The 21,469-nt window shown below is 31.3% G+C and overlaps 1 protein-coding gene and 1 long non-coding RNA gene across 2 annotated transcripts in view; one reads left to right on the top strand and one right to left on the bottom strand.

Annotated features, from left to right (window-relative positions):
• LOC111710680 (uncharacterized) overlaps nucleotides 1-18,591 on the bottom strand; it is a 54,900-nt gene extending 36,309 nt beyond the window's left edge. The window contains exons 1-15 of the mRNA XM_023484800.1: nucleotides 18,529-18,591; nucleotides 16,474-16,616; nucleotides 12,099-12,236; nucleotides 10,900-10,981; nucleotides 9,502-9,553; nucleotides 8,597-8,650; nucleotides 8,292-8,369; nucleotides 7,666-7,756; nucleotides 7,270-7,466; nucleotides 6,837-6,899; nucleotides 6,593-6,642; nucleotides 6,026-6,075; nucleotides 5,653-5,720; nucleotides 3,283-3,405; nucleotides 1,261-1,331 (exon numbers count right to left, since the gene is read on the bottom strand). Coding sequence (XP_023340568.1) covers nucleotides 1,261-1,331; nucleotides 3,283-3,405; nucleotides 5,653-5,720; nucleotides 6,026-6,075; nucleotides 6,593-6,642; nucleotides 6,837-6,899; nucleotides 7,270-7,466; nucleotides 7,666-7,756; nucleotides 8,292-8,369; nucleotides 8,597-8,650; nucleotides 9,502-9,553; nucleotides 10,900-10,981; nucleotides 12,099-12,236; nucleotides 16,474-16,594 — 1,238 coding nt within the window. The 5' untranslated portion in view covers nucleotides 16,595-16,616; nucleotides 18,529-18,591. The remainder of the gene's footprint in view (nucleotides 1-1,260; nucleotides 1,332-3,282; nucleotides 3,406-5,652; nucleotides 5,721-6,025; nucleotides 6,076-6,592; nucleotides 6,643-6,836; nucleotides 6,900-7,269; nucleotides 7,467-7,665; nucleotides 7,757-8,291; nucleotides 8,370-8,596; nucleotides 8,651-9,501; nucleotides 9,554-10,899; nucleotides 10,982-12,098; nucleotides 12,237-16,473; nucleotides 16,617-18,528) is intronic.
• Nucleotides 15,190-16,408, top strand: LOC111710676 (uncharacterized). Its single transcript, XR_002767103.1, has 3 exons — nucleotides 15,190-15,313; nucleotides 15,491-15,600; nucleotides 16,017-16,408. It is a non-coding gene; the product is annotated as an uncharacterized LOC111710676 (long non-coding RNA).
• Nucleotides 18,592-21,469: the final 2,878 nt, after the last annotated feature.

Raw genomic sequence — 21,469 nt, 5'->3', positions numbered from 1 at the left:
TTAATTTTAGTTTTATTAAAGGGACGGCAAGTCTGTAGACTTAATTTTAGTTTTATTAAAGGTACTGTAGTCTGTAGACTCAATTTTAGTTTTATTAAAGGGACTGTAGTCTGTAGACTTAATTTTAGTTTTATTAAAGGGACTGTATTGTAGTCTGTAGACTTAATTTTAGTTTTATTAAAGGGACGGCAAGTCTGTAGACTTAATTTCGAGTGAAATTTTGTAGACTAGAATGTCCGATTCACAACGGTACCTTTTAAATATTTGAATTATCAGACTTTGTCGAAAAGTAGAATTATTTAATCCCTATGTCTTTGCAACTTGATGGTGTAAACCTTTAATATTTCAAACCCAGACTCAATTACTTCGTATTTACTTTCTAAATTTGAAATATTTGTCAGTTAAGAACCCCAGTGTACGCTAATGTTACATATTTTTTATCTTGAATTGTTAAATAAATAATATTTTATGTAAAATCCAGTTTTTAACAATTTGAATAAAAATGCTTATTTTCTGTGACTCCTGGACAAAACAACATTTCTCATATAGTGTTTAGTATCATCAATATAAAGCGTATTCATGGAGGAATTCAGGTAACATTTTTAGAGTCCCACTTCTGATATAGAACCACGGGCAGCCGTATAAGTACATTTGAATTTCCGAGCCGGGTCAACCTTTCTGGTCCTGCAGTTTGTACTGCATCGCCTGGACATTGGGTAAATAAAGCAGACACTCAATTGGACTAGCCGGTGCAACAAGGTTGACGCGGTCAGGTTGAATTTACTTTTACTAAAGGGTCAGAGGTGCGTGGAACGCTACTTTTTTTAGTTTTTGAGTCTACAATGGGAATCTTTCAAGTGTGGTCAAGGGTAAAAGTGACTCGCGGACTTATAGCAGAGAGAAGGAATAATCTAATGTTTTCACACTTAAAAATATAAAAAGACGGTATATTTGATTGCAGGGATAGAGGTGTAAGACGTACCATTGTGAATTGGACATGACACTCTATAATTGGGGGTGGGGGGCGGGAGGGGGCTCCTTGAAATTATTCAGTAATTTAAAAGAATATATTTTTGTACTTTTTAAGGCGTGAATTTTGAAATTTTGTTTAATTTTGATATTTTAACTCTTCAACATCAGTTGAAGAAATAAATATTTGGATAAAACATAATTTCTGAAGTATATGAGATATTGATTATATTGAAAAAAATATGATTTAATCTTGTTTTTTGCCATTTTTAAAATATTGTTTTTTATTACCTTTTAAAAGTGATCATTGTGTAGTTTTTTCTTGAAATAGTGTTTAGCAGTTCTACGTTCTTCATACCTCCCTAGAAGTATAATAATGTCATTCAGTAATGTCAATGCACCATTCACAACGGTACCCTTGCCCTCTTTCTGATCAATTACGACTAAGATATTGTCGTTTTCTAGTTTAAAGAGTGTTTAATTCTGATGATTCCTATTCAAATAATCCGTTTTTAAAGTTATAAACTATATATATAATCCATTTGATCAGACAAGGTTTTAAAAGGGAGTGACCGGCTATGTAAGGTAGTTGAACTGAGTATGCAGTGTTGTGGAAAACTTCTTTCAGATTCATTCAGATTCAGATTCAGAATCCTGAGTTCGAGCTAAAATTCGACCTTCAAAACTCTTACTTTGGGGGTGGATACATTTTCAGAATTAGATTATCTATCGCCAAAGTAGGAGTTTTAAACGTCGAATTTGCGCTGAAACTCAGGATTTACATATCTATAAAAAGTGTAATATGTCTCAACTGAATCCAAAAAAAGTTTTCCACAACACTGCATACTCAGTTCAACTACCTTACATAGCCGGTCACTCCCTTTAAGGGTACCACTGTGAATCGAGCATTGCCATCTTTGCATGGAGGGTTTCTTGAAAAAATTTGATATTGTCGCTTTTCTTGCTTGAAGTGCTTAATTCTAAAGATTCCTATTTGAAAATAATCCGTTCTTAAAATCATAAGCATTGATTTCTAATTTATACTTGATCAGACACCGCTTTTCAGGGTACCGTTGTAAATCGATTCAGGCATTGCCATCTTTGCATGAAGGGTCACTTGAAAATACGCTTACTACAATGCTTTTTTTAATAATAAAACTTTTCCAAAATCATAAGCATTGATTTCTAATTTATACTTGATCAGACACCGCTTTTCAGGGTACCGTTGTAAATCGATTCAGGCATTGCCATCTTTGCATGAAGGGTCACTTGAAAATACGCTTACTACAATGCTTTTTTTAATAATAAAACTTTTCCGGGCTAAACTTTCTTAAATAAACAAATGTTAAAATGTTCTTTTTACGTTTGTGTAACATTCTTCTTCTTAGCATATACTACCCTAATAAAAGATGTATAAAGTGAAATTGTATGTTCATGTTTATGCAAGTGTTTTATTTTAAAATTGCAAATAATTTATGCGGGTTAAAAACACTTTTTTAAATTTATATTTTGTTTTGTTTGGTTGTATTAATCATCTACCTGTTTGGTTGTATTATCTACATTTTTGGTAGTATTATCTGCCTTCTTGGTTATATTACCTATCTGTTTTGTTGTATTATCTACCTGTTTTGTTTTATTACCTATCTGTTTGTTTGTATTATCTACCTGTTTTGTTATATTACCTATCTGTCTGGTTGTATTATCTACCTGTTTAGATGTATTATCTACCTGTTTTTTCGTGCATTTATCTACCTGTTTGGTTGTGTGTATCCTGTTTGGTTGTAATATCTACCTGTTTGTTTGTATTATATAACTGTTTGGTTGTATTACCTACCTGTTTTTTTATATTGTATTTGTTTGGTTGTATTATCTACCTGTTTTGTTTTATTACCTATCTGTTTGGTTGTATTATCTACCTGTTTTGTTATATTACCTATCTGTTTGGTTGTATTATCTACCTGTTTTTTGTATTACCTATCTGTTTGGTTGTATTATCTACCTGTTCGGTTGTATTATCTACCTGTTTTGTTATATTACCAATCTGTTTTGTTGTATTATCTACCTGTTTTACTGTATTACCTATCTGTTTGGTTGTATTATCTACCTGTTTGGTTGTATGATCTACCTGTTTGGTTGTATTATCTACCTGTTTTGTTATATTACCTATATGTTTGGTTGTATTATCTACCTGTTTGGTTGTATTATCTATCTGTTTGGTTTTATTTTCTACCTGTGTTGTTATATTACCTATCTGTTTGGTTGTATTTTCTACCTGTTTTGTTATATTACCTATCTGTTTGGTTGTATATCTACCTGTTTGGTTGTATCTGGACAGCTCTCTGCCCCATCAGCGCAAGGATCTTTTCCAGATAGAAAATAGTCGTCCACTCCACCCTTCCCTGTTCCAGTATTAATCCAACCAACAACTACATCACCCTATCATATATATAAATGTAAATCATCATCATTTTATATATATTTTATCCAACCAACAACTACATCACCCTATCATATATATAAATGTTAATCATCATCATTAGATATATTTTATCAAGAAAATATTGAAATTGTCTAATTTAATACTTGAAAATCCGTTAAAATCTTTTAGAAAATCCATATATATTGTTGTGAATCGCCAGCTTAAACGTGTTTATTGACTGATAATCTAGAGATTTAAAACAATTTATAAATATGAAAACCGAGATTACGCTGATTTTTCCAAAAAATGTCTAAAATTTGTATATCTGCCGTAATATCAGCCAAAAAAAAGTATTAAGAAAAGACTCTGCACATCAAACCATCGTACATAAATAAAAATAATTGTAAATTTCAAATATTAAAGATATTTATTTTTCAAATTAGTTCAAATAATTTCTGTTTATTTATTTATCATTTATATTTGACAAGTTAATAAAAATAAAAAAATGTCCTACTATTCGAAAGATTTTAAAAAATCTATTTTTAAAAATATTGATAAGTGCAATTATTTTGGTAATAAATTCACGTTTTATATTTACAATGCAGGACATCTGAATTACCGTGGCTGATTTGTTATCTAAAAAACATGAACCCGGAGGTTTGTGTGCCTAAAGTTTGTTTTTTTAAACTTTAAATTTTTGAAAGTTCAACAATGCAGAGAATATTTCTTGGAATAAGTTTACATTCACAAAGCTTAAACAAAACAGGCCAGACTATTTTTTTCGAGAAGTTGTCCTTTAATAAATTCCTTTGTGTCCATTGTTTTCTAGTTGTTTATAAAGAGTTATACATCATTTCAGGAGAAAACTCCAAAACAATTTAAAGAAACTTCTCCAAGATAAACAAAGAATATTTATTCTTTAAATTAAATGAATTAACTAGTTTTAAGAATAATATGTAGTTGGATGTTAAACATGTTAAATGAACTTTAACACATCAAGGTATCAAGTGTTTGAGACTAAAGAAATATGATTAAAATATGTTTAAAGATAGCAATGTTATTTTCCAAAAGATTTAAAATTGGTGAAAATGTGTTAACTGTTAAATAAAGGATTCTTTAATGCATATTTTAATCAAAAAAAGTTTTTGTTAAGCTTCCAGCTTTTTATTAATTAAATAATTTTAATAGTTAAAAAAAACTAATTCTGAAAGCGTATCCACCCTCAAAGTAGGAGTTTTGAACGTCGAATTTGCGCTCAAACTTAGGATTTACAGATCTTAAAAAAATTAATATGTCTCAAATGAATCCGAAAGAAGTTTTCCACAACACTGCATACTCAGTTCAACAACCTTACATAGCCGGTCACTCCCTTTAAGGGGTATAATCGGCGTATATTCGTGAATAAGTTCAAAGTCTAAGCTAGTTTGATAAAAAATAACATTTCCTTTTTTATATAGTTGTTAACCATTAATTTAAGACCTCTGTAAAATGTCGTCTTCAACTTGAATCTCCTCTCGGAGACAGCCAAACCAAATTTTCAGCCCGCAATTCCCTTTGTACTCCTCCGACGGAGCTTAAAATATTTCGTTGTTGTGAAATCATTAAAGTTAAGCAAAATATTTTCATAAGAAGCATTAGTGAATTTCGTTAAATATTCAACTGTAATTTTTCAGAAGTTAAAAAAACGTATTTCAATACTGATCAACAATAAGTCACCCCCGACCATCCTTAAATAATTCGTAAGATTTTTTCTACTATTAACATTCATTATAACATTGTACAAGTAACCATGACCTATAATTTATGTTATTTTTTAGGAAATAAAGATTTTGTTATCGAATTTCTGAGACGGGGTTACTCTGTTGTGTGTATTTGTGCGGCCTATCGGGAAAGAATTGTCCGGGGAAAATAAACATCCCCCACCAGAATCCTAACTGGCCTATTATCCTGATTTGTCTAGCGTGTTGCTGTTTTCCGTCAACAATAGTATATAGTTTACACCACCAGAGCCTGTAACTTAAGTCAGATTATTGTAATGAAACCCAGTATCGGAAAACCGGTTTCAAGCAGTTTTGTAGATACCAATATTTTTGTCTAGAGATATTATTTTCTGTAGTTTCTTTAATTTTATTTTGTTTTGATTATTTAAATTTAAATCTACGCAAATGTATTGCAAAGATCCCAAAAAAGGAAACTCGGAAGTTGTATTCTGCAATACTCTCTTAAATTAGCGGCTCTGATGGGAATTCAAAAATATGGGTTACCTGAGTTTTCCCAGTGTTTAAATCAGAGTCCTCAGTCTTTACTCCAAATGCCATGTACATATCACTTCCTGAATACATACATATAATATTAGATACAATATTATGCAAAGTAACAACGAGTACCATGGGCAACCCTGGGTTCTCAAGTTTGTTTTAATATAAAGTCTCTTTGTTTGTATGTCCGATCATAACTCTGTAATCTAACCCTTGGAATGATTTGCATCCATTTTTGATGGTTAGGTTCCAGGCAACGCTGGGTTCCACAGCTAGCTTAAACATATAAAGTCTATGTTTTGAGTTATTCCACTCCACTCCACATTACCCTCTTTGCATGCATGGAGGGTCAATTACGCCTCCAGTCCCTTCATTTTACCTATATCTCCCTCTATCTGCAGCAGTATACTTTCTCCAACAATAGTCCATCTAAAAAAGGGAAAAGCTTTTTTGCATAAAGTATAATTTTGTTTTTTTATGTATAAAAGATTTTCTATTTTAACAAAATTCCTTTAATGGTTAGGCGGGTCCAGACTTTATAGTGACTTGTTATTGTTTATATATTATATATGCTTGTAGTTTAATACAAATCTGAATTTGAAATCCAAAAACAGTCCAAAACCCCGCTTTAAAAAAAAAATAAAGAATGTTTTTGGGTATTTATGAAAACTCATTAAGTTTCAGATTTAAATTCAGCAATATATTTCCAAAAAAAGGAAATATAAAATGCAATTTTTCAACAAAAAATGTCAGGAATTTAAGGCCTTTTAATCTTCTGATCAGAATTTATAGATATTATGGACGATATTGAAATTTTTTACTTCAATATTTTTCTTAAGGTGTGTACTGTGTATGCACCCCTAGTGGTTAAGTGATTTATAAAAAAGTAAATATTGATTATTCCTGATATTTATGTTATGAACGGAGTTACTTTAAAATATTTTACCTGAGTTGTAATCCTAACTCTGGAGCAAGCACTTCACAATTTAATTCTTCCTGAAATTTTTTAGTTTTTAAAAAAAATATTTTTTTTTTGAGTTGTTAAAATTACTTTTTACTTCGAATCTTATCTGGGGAGGGTTGGTTATAAGTAAATTTTTAGTTTTTTTATGTTTTGATCTGTTAAAAGTTTATTTTTTATTTTCAAAATTTGTATGAGTTGTTAAAATTATTTTTTTATAAAATTTTACCTGGGGAAGATTGGCTAAAAGCTTCCTTGAAGGAGGCACGTTCAGAACGCGTGGAATTTCAATCTAATCAAATTGGAAAATTACCTTGGAGCCCAGGTCTGGGAAGAAATTATCGTTAAGAGAGTAATATCCGAAACCTTCTTTCATTGGGGAGACGCCAAATTTTCATGGAGACCTCAGATTTGCATTAAAGCCCCCAAGATTTCATCTGAGACCCCCATTTTCTTTGGAGACCCCCAGATTTTAATTTTAGACCCCAAAGTTTTCGTCGGAGACCCCGGGCTCTGCATTGGAGACCCCAAACTTTTTGATAAGCCCCCTCAATTTTCCATAGAGATCTGGGGGCGGGGGGCTTTAGTGAACATCTGGGAGTCTACAAATAAGTCCTTGGGGTCTCCAGTCTTTGCTAAAAATCGTTTTTTAGAAATGTCACCTCTGCTAGGCTACTCTGAAGGCTTTGAGACCAAATAGAAAACCAGTCGATCTCAGAGACATCTATTGTAGGCGGTAGGTTTAGAATTACTGATTTCTGTCGGTACTTTCCAAGTGGCGCTAGTGAGCCGGACTCCTCTGTTACTTGTGTCCCAAATGGCGACGGTTTACCGCCTTTTCCAATCATGAAGTATGTGTCTAGGAAATATTATCATGTAAATTCTAATACAGAACCAAAAAGGTAATTTTTTATTTAAATCTAGGCAATCAGTTAATAATTACCCGAATAACCCGACATTTGTTAACCCATCCCCGGTAAAATTTCCCTCCTTTTAATATGTACTCCCCCCCACCCCCCAAGACACACTACTCATCACGTAAATGTTTCAACAATAACCTGAAATTTCTCCTGAAAAAGTAAAATCTTGAAGAAGAATTGATCGAGAATCCAAAATTATGACGTCAGAAGCTGTCGCCTCTCCCTTTCCCTAAAATAGAGTCGAGTTTAAAGGGACTGTTAGCCCATTATCAAGTGACTCTCGACATGCAAAGATTTACAAGGGTACATTTAAAAGCTTTGTCTGATCAAGTATGAATTAGATATTAACGTTTAAAATTATTTGCAATTTTTGACTTTTTACTTAAAAAACTAGATTTCGTTCTTTGTCTGCAGGATTTATCAGAGTTTAACGCTTTTAAATCTAGACAGCAAACGATAATTTTCGCGAAAAAATTTCCTTTGGTAAATCGCAAACTTATTCGCAAAATTGAGCATTTTTTGCAAAAAATGAATTTTGCGAAAGGAAGCGAAAAATTATGCGACAATTTGCAAAATTTTTCGTAAAAAACGAAATTGTTTTTAATTTTTCGGAAAATTTTCGCATATTTTCTCTACGCCTAGAATGCGAAAAAATAGAAAATTTTTGGCGAACAAATTTTTGTTCGCGAAACGTTTTCGCTATTTCGCTGGTAACCTAAACTAGTTAATGAATCTAAACTACATGAATTAATATTTTAATTAACCTGTAAAGGTCCAAGTTGTCTTGGTCTAGGTATATTCAACTTTACATTGTCTGATACAAGAACTCGGCCAATCATTTTCTAAACATATTAGAGTGTAGAGTATAGAGTGTAGAGTGTAGAGTGTAGAGTGTAGAGTGTAGAGTGTAGAGTGTATAGTGTAGAGTGTAGAGTGTAGAGTGTAGAGTGTAGAGTGTAGAGTGTAGAGTGTAGAATGTAGAGTGTAGAGTGTAGAGTGTAGAGTGTAGAGTGTAGAGTGTAGAGTATAGAGTGTAAAATGTAGAGTGTTGAGTGTAGAGTTTTTCTACCTGATTTTTTCGATCTAACATTCCTATCCAGTCTACAGCATAAATGGATTTTCCCTGAAAGTTTAAAAGCTAAGAATCAAAATTAAAGTTATAAATAATTTAAGTATATTTTTATCTCTCTTAGCTAGCTATTTTTATAATTTACCTATATTTCTATTCCTATTAGGTAATTATATTTATGATTTACCTATATTTGTATCCCTCTTAACTAATTATATTTATAATTTACCTATACTTTTATCTCTCTTAGCTAATTATATTTATAATTTACCTAAATTTTTATCTCTCTTAGCTAATTATATTTATAATTTACCTATATTCTTATCCCTCTTAGCTAATTATATTTATAATTTACCTATATTTTTAACTCTCTTTTAACTAATTATAATTTTAATTTACCTATATTTTTATCCCTCTTAGCTAATTATATTTATAATTTACCTATATTCTTATCCCTCTTAGCTAATTTTATTTATAATTTACCTATATTTTTATTTCACTTAGCTAATTATATTTATAATTTACCTATATTTTTATTCCTCTTAGCTAATTTTATGGCTTATTTGCGGGAATGTAAATAGTAAATGTAAATAGTAAATGTAAATAGTAAATGTAAATAGTAAATGTAAATAGTAAATGTAAATAGTAAATGTAAAAAGCAATATTAAGAATGAAGGTCTAAAGCATCCCTTTTAAAAATTGAGTTGTTCTTATAAGTGGATTATATTGTTTATTTAATTATAGTCAGCAGCTCTATAGACTTTACAGTGACTAGTGAACTAATGAATATGTTTAATCCTAATCTCTACTGACCTGTAAACTAATGAATATGTTAAATCCTAATCTAAATTAGCATGTCTGAACGGATTAAACTAATTTTAAAAAATGTTTATTTTAAATAATACCTGAGGAAAAGAGAGAAGAATTGTAGATTTATCTCCCTTCAACTCTTCTCCTCTAAAAATTTAAATTTTAAAAAAAATGTTGCAATTACTTTTTATTTTATCGCCTTTTGACCAACATTAACGACCTATGATTACCCCATTAGAGAAAGGTTAAGTTAATTAACGTCTCTTCAAGGTTTTTGGGAAAAAATAAGCTCATTTTCATAAAAAAATATTTACAAATACTTTTTTGGTTATTCAAAATTTTACTTAACCCCGGGTTGCCTCGACCAATTTTGTCTAAAAAACATACCTCCCTGCACTCTGGACTTTTGGGACCGATATATAGCTTGTTGATAGCTACGTTTGTACCCTTGTGTGGTAAAGAGCCGAAGTAATAGCTTGTTGAAAGCTACACTTGTGTCCCTTTGTGGCATTTAGAGCCTGGGTAATAGCTAAATTGATAAGCTAAGCTTGTGTCCCTGTGTGGCATTTAGAGTCAGATGGGTTGGATCCTGGTTTAATTGGATAGTGGACTGGTTGTTTCTGGACTAATGCAGTTTGCGGGACGAACTTTTAAAAGTACGGCATTTACAACAGTTAAACATAACTAGCTATTATACTCAAGTTCGTTTTGGCAACCGAATTAGCATTAATAATACTACTTTCTATGAAGTCAAATAATTTGCTGGAAAAAGAATTGTGATAAGTTTTCCATCCATATTTCAAGATTGGCGAACCATTCCTCTAAAGGGATTGTATGTAAGTTTAATTTCAAGTGATCCTGCATGCTAAGAGGGCAATGTTCGTCGAGTACAGAGATATTCGTGTTTAAACTTATCGAAACCGGTTTGTATTCAGCTTAAATTTCCGGTCTGCGCAGTGTGCTGTCTGAACTCAACACATGAAAAATTAAATGTACATAGCACACACAAATCTAGAAACTATTACGGTGATGCATCAATTTTCTAAACCTGCAGGTTAATTTTGAACTATCGCAACATACTCCTTTTGCCTTTGATTTTACATTTACTAACTGAGTTAAATTTTTTGTACATAGCTCAGACTTGTATACATGAGATTTTATTGTTTGTCTTTCTTTGTGGAGTATTACTGTGCTAGCAGTATTGCAGTTTTTTCTTTTCTAAATTAAAACTTTTTGCTAAAATATTTGGCTGGTTCCGGTGAGAAAACCCAATTTACTGTAAGACCAAGCATCATCAAACAAAATGCTAAATCCGATAATTTCCACACTTTGCTCAGAATCCTTTCAGGCATTCATTCTTTTTTTCTTTATTTAAAAAAGTTGCTTGTTTAAATTAAAAAAAAATACTCTTATCAAGGCATGAGCCACAGATGAGGCCACAAAAATAGTCCAAACAGACAATGCCATTATCAGATACATTATCAGATACTTACACTCCTTCCAAGTTTGTAAGTGGATAGCCAGTTTTAGTGTACGAACCGTCTGGGTTCAAAGTACCAGCGTACATAAATGTTCCTACAATAAATAAGTATTTTACATTTCATCCGATACTATGGTTTGAAACTCCCAAAGAAACACATTCAAATCAATTTTTTTCTAGGATTCTTGAATTTGGTTAGTGTAAATTCAAGTGACCCTTCATATTAATTATTCACGACTACTTTACAGGGAAGTTACGAAAACTTTACTTTACAAGGGGTTCCCAAGACCAATTTTACAAAAAATCCAGAGCGCAGCGAGGGATGTTCTTTAGACAAAATGGGTTGAGGGAACCCGTGGTTAAGTAAAATTATTAATTTCACGAAAAAGTAGTGGTTATTTTACATAACTGTAGCAAGGGACGTAAAGTGATTTAACCCCCCTCTGTTGAGGTAATCCTGGGTCTGTAATGTTGGTCAGAAGGCGGTATAAAACTAAAGAGGTTTTCTACCTAAAAAATTGATATTTGCGTGAGATAAGGGAATTTGAATTTTGATGCCAATTTTAGAAAAAAGTTTGACATGAGCTGACAACTTTAGAATGGTGGATATCGAGATAAATGCTTGATCTCCTCTCTTTCTTAATCTCAAGATTAATTAATGCTTGTTCTCCTCTTGCTATTAATCTCCAGGTTAATTAACCGATTCAAAAGTTTCCAGCTTTGAACACTCGCCTAACAGTCTATTTTTCTAATCTTGAAATATCGTCGCAACTATGTTAAAATTTTTAAGTTTGATTTAGCAGAAAGAAAACTGAGAAATATAAACGGTCTAAAAAATCAGATTTTAACCAAGGTTAGATTTGAGTTTGAGGCAAGTGTTGAGCTGAGAAAAGGCAGGTTTACCTGAGCCGAGGTTGGAAAAGACAGGCTTACCTGAGCCCGAGGTTGGAAAAGACAGGTTTACCTGAGCCCGAGGTTGGAAAAAACAAGTTTACCTGAGCCGAGGTTGGAAAAGACAGGCTTACCTGAGCCCGAGGTTGGAAAAGACAGGTTTACCTGAGCCCGAGGTTGGAAATAAACAAGTTTACCTGAGCCCGAGGTTGGAAAAAACAAGTTTACCTGAGCCCGAGGATAGAAAAGACAAGCTTACCTGAGCCCGAGGTTGGAAAAAACAAGTTTACCTGAGCCCGAAGTTAGAAAAGACAAGCTTACCTGAGCCCAAGGTTGGAAAGGACATGTTTGAAATGAATATTGTTGTTTTATCAACGGCGTATAGGTCACCAGCCACACCGGGTACAGTGTCCTCCAAGCTTCCAATATATGTACCGTAGTTTGTACATAAACATACATCTAAATACAAGAAAGTACATAAAAATATATCTAAATACAAAATGGTACATAAACATACATCTAAATACACAATGGTACCTAAACATACATCTAAATACAAGATGGTACAGAAATATACATCTGAATACAAGATGGTACATAAAAATGCATATAAATACAAGATGGTACATAAACATACACCTAAATACAAGATGGTACATAAACATACAATTAAATACAGCATGGTACATAAACATATCAATTACAATATGGTACATAAACATACATATAAATTCAAGATGGTACATGAAAATACATCTAATTACAAGATTGTACAGAAATATACAATTAAATACAAAATGGTACATAAACGGATGAATTACAAAATGGTACATAAACATACAAATAAATTTAAGATAGTACATAAACATACATTTAAATACAAGATGGTACATAAACATACGATTAAATACAACATGGTACAAAAAAAATATCAATTTCAAAATGGGACATAAACATACATATAAATTCAAGATGGTACATAAACAAACATTTAAATACAAGATGGTACATAAACATGCATCTAAATGGAAGATGGTACATAAACATATAAATAGAATAAGAATTAAAGTAGAAATATTGGAAAAGAGGGTTACATAATTTTAATGAATGCAAAGTACTGAAAACTAATGGAAACTTATAGATAATTCCTCAAGCTTACATTTCAAAGATTAGATTTGATGAAAGCATTAATTAAATGTTTAAGAGTGGTTTGAACTGGTTCGACATATCAATACTAATTAATTTGTTACAAACAAATATGTTTTTAAACGAAGTGTTCGCGAAAAATGAAAGGGGGTATAGGCTTACGGCGAAAAATAAGCGCTTTTGATCGCTACTAATATAATCCGACTTTTATCTTGATTTTTTAAAAAATAATATTTCGCTGGCGCTGAATTTTCGAACATTCCTGGTAAATATGAAAATGTCGTCTTCATTATCAAAAATACTCGAAACAGGAATATTGTTTGTGATATCCGAAAGATTTGTTTAAAATTAAATTGATTTTTAACACTCCCTCCAATTAAAACTATTTTGTTCTAGCTATTTCTAAAAGCTTGAACATTTTAGAAAAAGAGAAAGGAACTGAATTTTTGCCAGAAACTCAAATTTTCAAATCCACATCTTTGTAACCTGATCTAGCACAATTTACAGAATTGAGAATTGAAATATTAAAGGTCTACAGTATCGGGTTGCAAAGATATGGGGATTCGAAATTCAGAGTTTCATGGCAAAGACTTAAAACCTTTAGAGCAACTTTAGAGTGTTTATTATAGTATCCTTAACAGAACATCGATTCTCAAAAATACATAGGTTCTACGTAGGCTTTCCTACAAAATGGAAAAATCTTTTCTTTTTTTTGTGGAAAATTTAGCATTTTTGGATTCGCAGAAATGTCGCAAATTTTTGTTTGCGAAATTCCGCATTGTTTGCGCTTCCTTTCTCAAAATTTATTTATGCGAAGTTTTGCGAAATACGAAAAAATTATTTTGCTAAATTTCGGTTTTTTATGCTCTAATTTTAACTTGTTATAAATTACAATAACCCAAAAGTGCCGACGAGGCCCTCTGTTGATATAAATTGGAATAACAGTTTCATCCTTAAACATTTCTAAAACAATTTGCTAACCGCGTTTTTCTAGAATGATCAGAAAAAAAGTTTTTTTTAAAGTGTCATTTTAGACCTTTCCGGCCCAGCCGAAATATACTTTCAATAGTTTAGATAAATAATTTGACCAAATAACAGTACATTTTATGGACTTTATACATCTTTACTTAAATCTTTTATAAAAAAATGCTCAATTTTGGTAAAGAAGGAATTAAGAAAATATTTAGCCTACCTACCTACATACTTTTCAAAATACTTTTACAGTATCATAAATATCCAAGTATCACAATAGTTTCAGTAAAAGTAAATATTTCCATTTACTGATAGCACCGACTGAAGGATTCAAAGCTCTGATTTTATAATGAGATAGATAGAAAGATAGATGTTGCCACCAAACTATTTCTATTGGTTCAAAATAGACATTAACCACATGACTGAACCCTGATTGGATCAGGCGCTGATGGACTCGGCATAAAGGGGTGATGGGTTAAGCGATGAATCAATAATCATACAAACAAATAACAGCGCTACCCATTAAGAAGATTTCAATTGTAATATTTATACATTCTATGTTTTCGTTTAAAAATATAAGAGAAAAAGTCTTTTGCATGTAACTAGTGTTTCAAATCGGAATTCCGCTCCACGAAACTAAAAACCATTTATAGCAACATTTCATAATTAAGTTTGGAGACAAGAGTGAATCCACTGTTTTATGGTCATCTCTGCATGACATCTCCTCTCCTATTCTATGAAGTGTTCCGTTTTTTTAAATGTCCTATCTGTAATGTTCTCATTATGTAAATTTATTCAAAAGCTGTCTTTCAATAAAATTTTCACCACTTTATACTGTTCATTTTCTAGTCTCATTCTTTGTGGATAACCCTGTATGGCATGTATGATGTCAACTTGTCAAGAAGAAGAAGAAAAATGTTCACCTGCAGCAAACAATGACGATTGTAAATTGCAATAATTTTACTGTAGCTGAGTCTCATTCTTTCTACATAACCCTTCAAACAGGATTAGCATAAACAGAAAAAGGCTTCATAAATGCTGTACAGTCATCTTTAAACTCTCATCCTTTGTGGGTGATAATTGTACATAACATAACTTCTAAATGTAAATTATATTTATATTCATAAACATGATTTTTTGCGGTGGTTCAAGCTTGGCAAATATAGTTTCTAGGTGTTACGCAAGCACATGCTTCGTCATGAAGTCTATAATGCACCCCTGTTGTTCCACTATTCACCCCTGCTTTCAAGATGAAGCTGCTGGAGATGAAACCTATTCTTGCCGGCGAATTCATCTGTCTACGCATGAGCAAGAAACTCGCGTGTGTTGTTCTTTTCAGTTTTTTCCAGTATTATTGTAAACTTGTATTCATGTGATATATTTACTGATTATCGTGCTAAATTTGGAGGACTAATGTGGTAAATATGTCTTTTAAATATTTAAATGCATTCTTTGTGTTTCGTATGTTCATTTTCGTATATTTCCTAGCAAAGCTACAGTTTTTAACGCCTGAGATTATGATTTTGTATGGATGATATATTGTTGAATTGTATTCTCAAAGCTTTTCTGTAGACTTATACAAGTTTTATTGTTAGATTGAAGATCTGTGCCGTCAATAAAACTTGATGCTATCCTGTCTTTGATTGATTATGACGAGTAGCGAGAGTAGAGGATCCTCCGGTCAGGCCCGAGGAAATACAGCACGGTAGATGTCTATATTATCTTAAGGTCTTTAGGAAATCGCCGAGGTTGCGTAATTAACACCAGGAGGGTTTGGGGCAATTCAATAAACATTTGACTGAGCATAAAAATTGATTTTATACCATATTCATTTATCAGTAAACCCATACATTTGTTTCTTTGGTCAAATTGTGCATCTAAACTATCGTAGGTCAAAAACAGCTGATCCCAGTATAGGTCGTTTCGACTTGGGCCTATTTTGGCTGGTCCGGAAAGGTCAAAAAACGACCTGTAACATTTTCACACAAAAAAATTGATAAATGCATTTAATTGAATCAAAATTCTTCAATGTAAAAAATATATAGAAAATCCTTACAAACAACTTGTTTAATATACATAAAAAGAAAAAAATTAGAGGTTAATTGAATGTTTTTTTTTCAGAAACTCTATGTGTTTTCTATGAGAGGTCCTAATTTATTGACCTAAACAAACAAATAAAATCTGGTGCTACAGCAAAAATGCTAGGCCGTAGAGAATAGAAAAGCTTACGACGAAAACGAATACCACCATAACAAAACTAGTTTACCAAATATCAAATTAATTTTATCGAAAATGACCTATAATTGTCACTAATGGGATAAGTTCGTAGATTTATTTATCTAAAAATATTTCCTAATAAAACCAATCATTTTTTTTGACGAACAACAAGCATTTACAATTACTTTTGATCTTTCTATTTTCATGCATGCACGTGTACATATTGATATTTCATAATGTTTACATTTAATCCAATTATCTACTTCATGAATTTTTACAATTACTGGAAAAAACATCATATCCATCATATCCAATTTGTCGAATTTGAATTAAAAAGTGATTCACTTGTTATTTATTTCACCTGTTAATGTTAAAAGCAATAATGTAGTGAATAAAAGACTTCTAGTTGAGCCAGGACAAGTCGCCATCTTGAATTTGGAACTGGAATCCGCCATCTTGGATTGGGAACCGGAAACCACCATTTTGGTTTTCTTGCCTCTCTTTCTAAATCAAAATTTAACAAGAAATTTATTTGTCAAAAATCAAAAATGGGAGAGAAAATATTGAATTCTATTTTTTTGGATTAAAAAAAGGAAAAAAAATGTTTAGTCTTATTTGACTAAACTGATTCCACATGATCAAAACTGGGGACAATGGACAGCCGATATTCATCAGTTGGTAAAATTAAATCTTAAGCATAGAATAGCTTATAGATATTCATCTTAAAATCTTTCAAAAAAATAATCAAAACTATATTTTTTTCGTTAAAAATAAAGATGTAATAAACTCAGTGTTAAACTCAGAAATGTTAGATAAATGATCAGAGCTGCAGAACTTTAGAATGGGATACCTTTAATCTCGACTACTTAATCCGAATATTCAATGTGGACACTTTTAATTTCTTCCTTAATCCACTTTTTTGGATATAGAACAGAAAAGAAAACACCGGTTTTTCAAAATTAGAGAATCCCTCCCGTTTCTGATAATAACTTTGATTGGTTGATTTTTATACACATTTCAGGACATAAGTTACAAGATTAGGTTAGTCTCGAGATTAAGAAAGAGAGATGATCAAGCATTGATCTCGATATCCACCATTCTAAAGTTTCAAGCTCAGGTTGATAATTTTAAGTTAAAACAAATTTTTTCTCGGGTTTTAATTTATTGATCGCTTATCGCGATTCGCAGTTAACCCTATTCCTGCTGGGGGGGGGTCAATTTGAACCCCCCCCCCTGTAGTTTTTTTTACATAACTCAAAAAGTATTGGTCTGAGGCTGTTGAAATTTTCTGACTTTTTTTGACAAAAGGAAACGAATTGCACAAGTTTTGCAAAAAAAAATTGCAAATTTTTTGCAAACAACCTGTCAAAGGAAATTTGCACATTTTTAGTTTTTCTTGATTAAAAATCAGGTTATTTAAAAGTTTGCAAATTTTTTTGCATATTTGAAATGGCATGGTCAAGGGCTTTTCAAAAATGTATAATTTTTCATTTTTTGGACAAATCTTTTTTTGCAAACATTTTTACTTTATGACTGGATTTTGCGATAAAAAATTCAATTTTTGTAAATTTGCAAATTTTTTTGCAGATTCTAAAAGCAGAGCACAAGAGCTTTTCAATGATGTACCATTTGTCATATTTGGACATCAAACATGGGATTTAGAGGGGGGGGGTCAAATTGACCCCCCCCCCCAGCATATCCTTGTTTTCAAGTACCCCAGCAGAGATAGGGTTAATTGCTAAATTTTAAGTTTTTATTTTTTTATTGGGTATTCTTCAAAATGTCTGCGTAAAACAATGTTTTTTTTATTTTATTTCTATAATGAAAACGACTTTTTTATTTAAGTTTTTATTGTTAGCAAGCTTTTTTCGAATACAAGTTTACAAGTAATTAAAGAAAAGTTTTTTTATTAACAACCTTTTCGTGTTTCCATGTTTTTGTGCATCCACACTGTTTAAAAAGCATGATATGAATCAAAATTGAAATCAAAAGTAGTCTTTATTATATTGATATAATTGCCTACCACCCTATCCTTTCAAATGGACGTTAATCGCGGTTAATTGCTAATAATGCGTCTTAGATGACGTGATTTTGTGTAACCCTTCATTTATACAGAGTATGTCCAAATCTCAAGGGTATCCTTTTACCCTTCATTTGAACTTTTTTACTTTCACTTTTTTAGTAAGGTTCTTTATATTAATAATATTCGGAATATTCAGAAATGAAATTTAAGAGAATGGCATTCAAACGAATTTAAATGAACAATTTTTTCTTTGACTTGTTATATTTTGAAAAGTTGCTTCTATCTGTTAAATTAATTCAACTTAAGAAATAAGAAAATAAAATATTTGAAAAGTAAATTTGTGTTTCGATTAGTTTAATAATGAATGGATGAACAAATAATAATAAGTTTTACCTTTCAGATTTAGTATTTTATCTTCATAATCTTCATAATAAAACCATTTTCTGGAATCAGTCTGGAAAAAAATTGATTTAATAATAGTTTCATAAAAAGATCCATTGTTTTATCTAATATTTTGCTCTTACAAAGGTTAAAAGTAGGGTTTGCAGCAAACGAAATTATCTGCATTTTCTTTTTCTCGAAAATTTCGCATTTTTTCGCGAAACAGATTGAAGCGAAATTTCGCAAAAATGTTCGCATTTTTTTCGAGCAAAAGAAATGCGAAAATTCTCGCGACCATTTGTTCTCGGGAAATATGCGAAATTCGATTTTTCCTTTTCGCTGCAAACCCTAGTTGAAAGACAGTTTTTGAAAATATGTTTCTTAATGCTTGGGATTGAGTACAGTTATAAAGTAACAATTTCAAAAAGCTCTTAAAAAAGATATTAAAACATGTAAATATTTGTCAAAAACATTTTTTCCGACATTTTTTGACATTTTTAGCTGAATTGCCTGGCGTTGTCTGTGAAATAAGTTTAGCCTGTGTTTTCCACAGGGTACCCATGGGTTACCTAAAAAATTCAGCCCGTTTGGTCCAACCGTTTGGCCAGCCATAGCTAACATATAAAGAAACATATACACACAAATATATACAGATGAGTGAAGAGAATTATTAAATAAAAAAGGAAATACGGAAAAGAAAAATGTCACTTTCAATTAACTAGCTCTTGTAGTTTTGTAACAAATAACAATTAAACCCAGCATGATTCTTGATTTTAGGAGAAACTTGAGGACTTCTCATCAAAGAAGAATTATTGCTCCCTACTTGGATAAAAAGTTTATTAATTGAAAAAGAAGATTTTGTTTCGACCATACAGATAGCATGTAGAAATAACGATTATGATTTCAAGCACAATGTTTGTAATTTGGAAATGCACTGGGTATATATATATATAAATATGTGTATATTTCTACATATGTTAGCTATAGCTGGCCTAGCGGCCGAACCGAATTGACTGATTTTTTTTAGGGAACCCATGGGTACCCTTTGGGTATCATTGACTAAAATAAAGATTTTATTTTACAAGATTAGATTTTATTTTTAAATTCCACTGGCAACGCCGGAAACTTCAAAAAATTTAGGGTTTCTGCTATCAGAATAGCTAGTTAGACGTTAAGGTTTGATATATAACAAAATGTGTATCGTTGATTTAGTTTGATAAATTGATTAATAAATACGATATCAAATATTGTGACAGAATCAGGGACCGTGTCATACATTTAATACATCCCATAGATTACATAGATTTAATACATCCCATAGATTACATAGATTACATTTTTATGAAACCTCATTAAATGATCTGTAAACGGGATCTTGAGTGACATTTATTCAGTAGCATGTCTGATACACAATGGTACCCTCTATCTTAGCAACGGTAATGATGGTATCATCGTTTTCTATCTTAGAGCGGGTTAAACTTTGAGACTTTCAATGTCTCGATGTATCATAAATTGGCAAGTATTTTTTTTTAGAAACCACGGTTAAAAATAATTAATTTTCAAAGAGAAAAACAAAAATTTCTTCCTTGATTTTGCGCAATCAATCAATTCTTTCCATACAAAGGTGCTGTTTAGACGTAAGTCGAGTTTTAAATTTCTTCCGGATCTATTTGGTTGTGAAAGCTAGGCCTTAAGGATAGGGTTGTTAATCGTTTTTAAAACGATCGTTTCGTTTATAGAAAAAAGATCGTTTTTGAAAACAAACCACTCCTTTTGAACTTTAAAAAAACGAAAAACTATCGGTTTTTTTCAATCGTTACCGAAGGTCGTTGTTAACGGTCGTTAGCGAAGGGTCGTAGTTAAAGGTCGTAATAAAGGGTCGTCGTTTACGATCGTCAAAAATAAAAACGACCTAGTTTCGTTAACGATCAACAACAAACTTTTCAAAAACAATCGTTATAAAAACAATCGTATTTTTAAAAACATTCTTTCGTTTTCGTTTTTTCTTTATCGGTTTTAAAATAAAAAGTAAGTTTTTCTTTAAGGTGAAAACGTTCCAACCCTACTTGTTTAAGAATGATAAACTGTCCAAGCATTTTAAAAATGAAGGGCGTAACCTTTTTTTTAATGATTTTCAAATAAATCTGCTCCTTAAATGCTTCACAAAGATTAAAGGTTTCGCCCTAATTTCCAAAGTGCTGTTCTGTAAACGTAATTTTGATTGACCCTCCATTTATAGAGTGGAATATCATATTGACAAGGGTTCCCTTAAAAACTTTGTCTGCTCAAGTATCGATTAGGCTGTCAGTGTTTAAAATTTTGAAAACTGATCATTTTCAATTGTGTTATTTTCTACAAAATGACTTGTGCATTTCAACAACAGGAAAACTATGTAGAAACTATTTTAATTAAACGCTTTTAAATAAAAAAAACGAAGCTATTATTATTATTGATTATTGATTAGATAAAGATTTTGATTCAATGATACCGTTGTGCATCGGGCAACCCAATTTTTATTGAAGGGACAAGAATGTTTAATACTAAAAACATTTATAAATACACAACTTTTCATAAAAATAGAAAATTAATATTTTTGATTTTATGTAATTTTTTTTACGGTTTTCTGCAACTGTAAACTAGTTTTTTTCTTTGTTAAATCAATGAATAAGCCATTAGAAGACTATAATTCAAGACAGAAGACTTAATTGACCCTAGGTATAGTGTCTTATTACATGATTTTCAGGTCGTCATTACAATCTCATCCTTTGTGGAAAACCCCATCGATAGCTACTACTTACATGTAAAGCTATATCCATGAAAAGTTCCAAAAGCAATTTCTTTTATTGATGTTACAAGTTAATCTTCAATTGGAAATCAAGATATTAACTTCCGTCACGAAAACTACACTTTGGAGGAAAAAGTTTTTTATTGTTTTTTTCCAAATAAAAACCAC

The sequence above is a fragment of the Eurytemora carolleeae genome, unplaced genomic scaffold, assembly GCF_000591075.1.
Source record: "Eurytemora carolleeae unplaced genomic scaffold, Eaff_2.0 scaffold1086, whole genome shotgun sequence".
Taxonomy (NCBI): domain Eukaryota; kingdom Metazoa; phylum Arthropoda; class Copepoda; order Calanoida; family Temoridae; genus Eurytemora; species Eurytemora carolleeae.
This window is presented reverse-complemented; position numbering and strand designations above follow the sequence as displayed.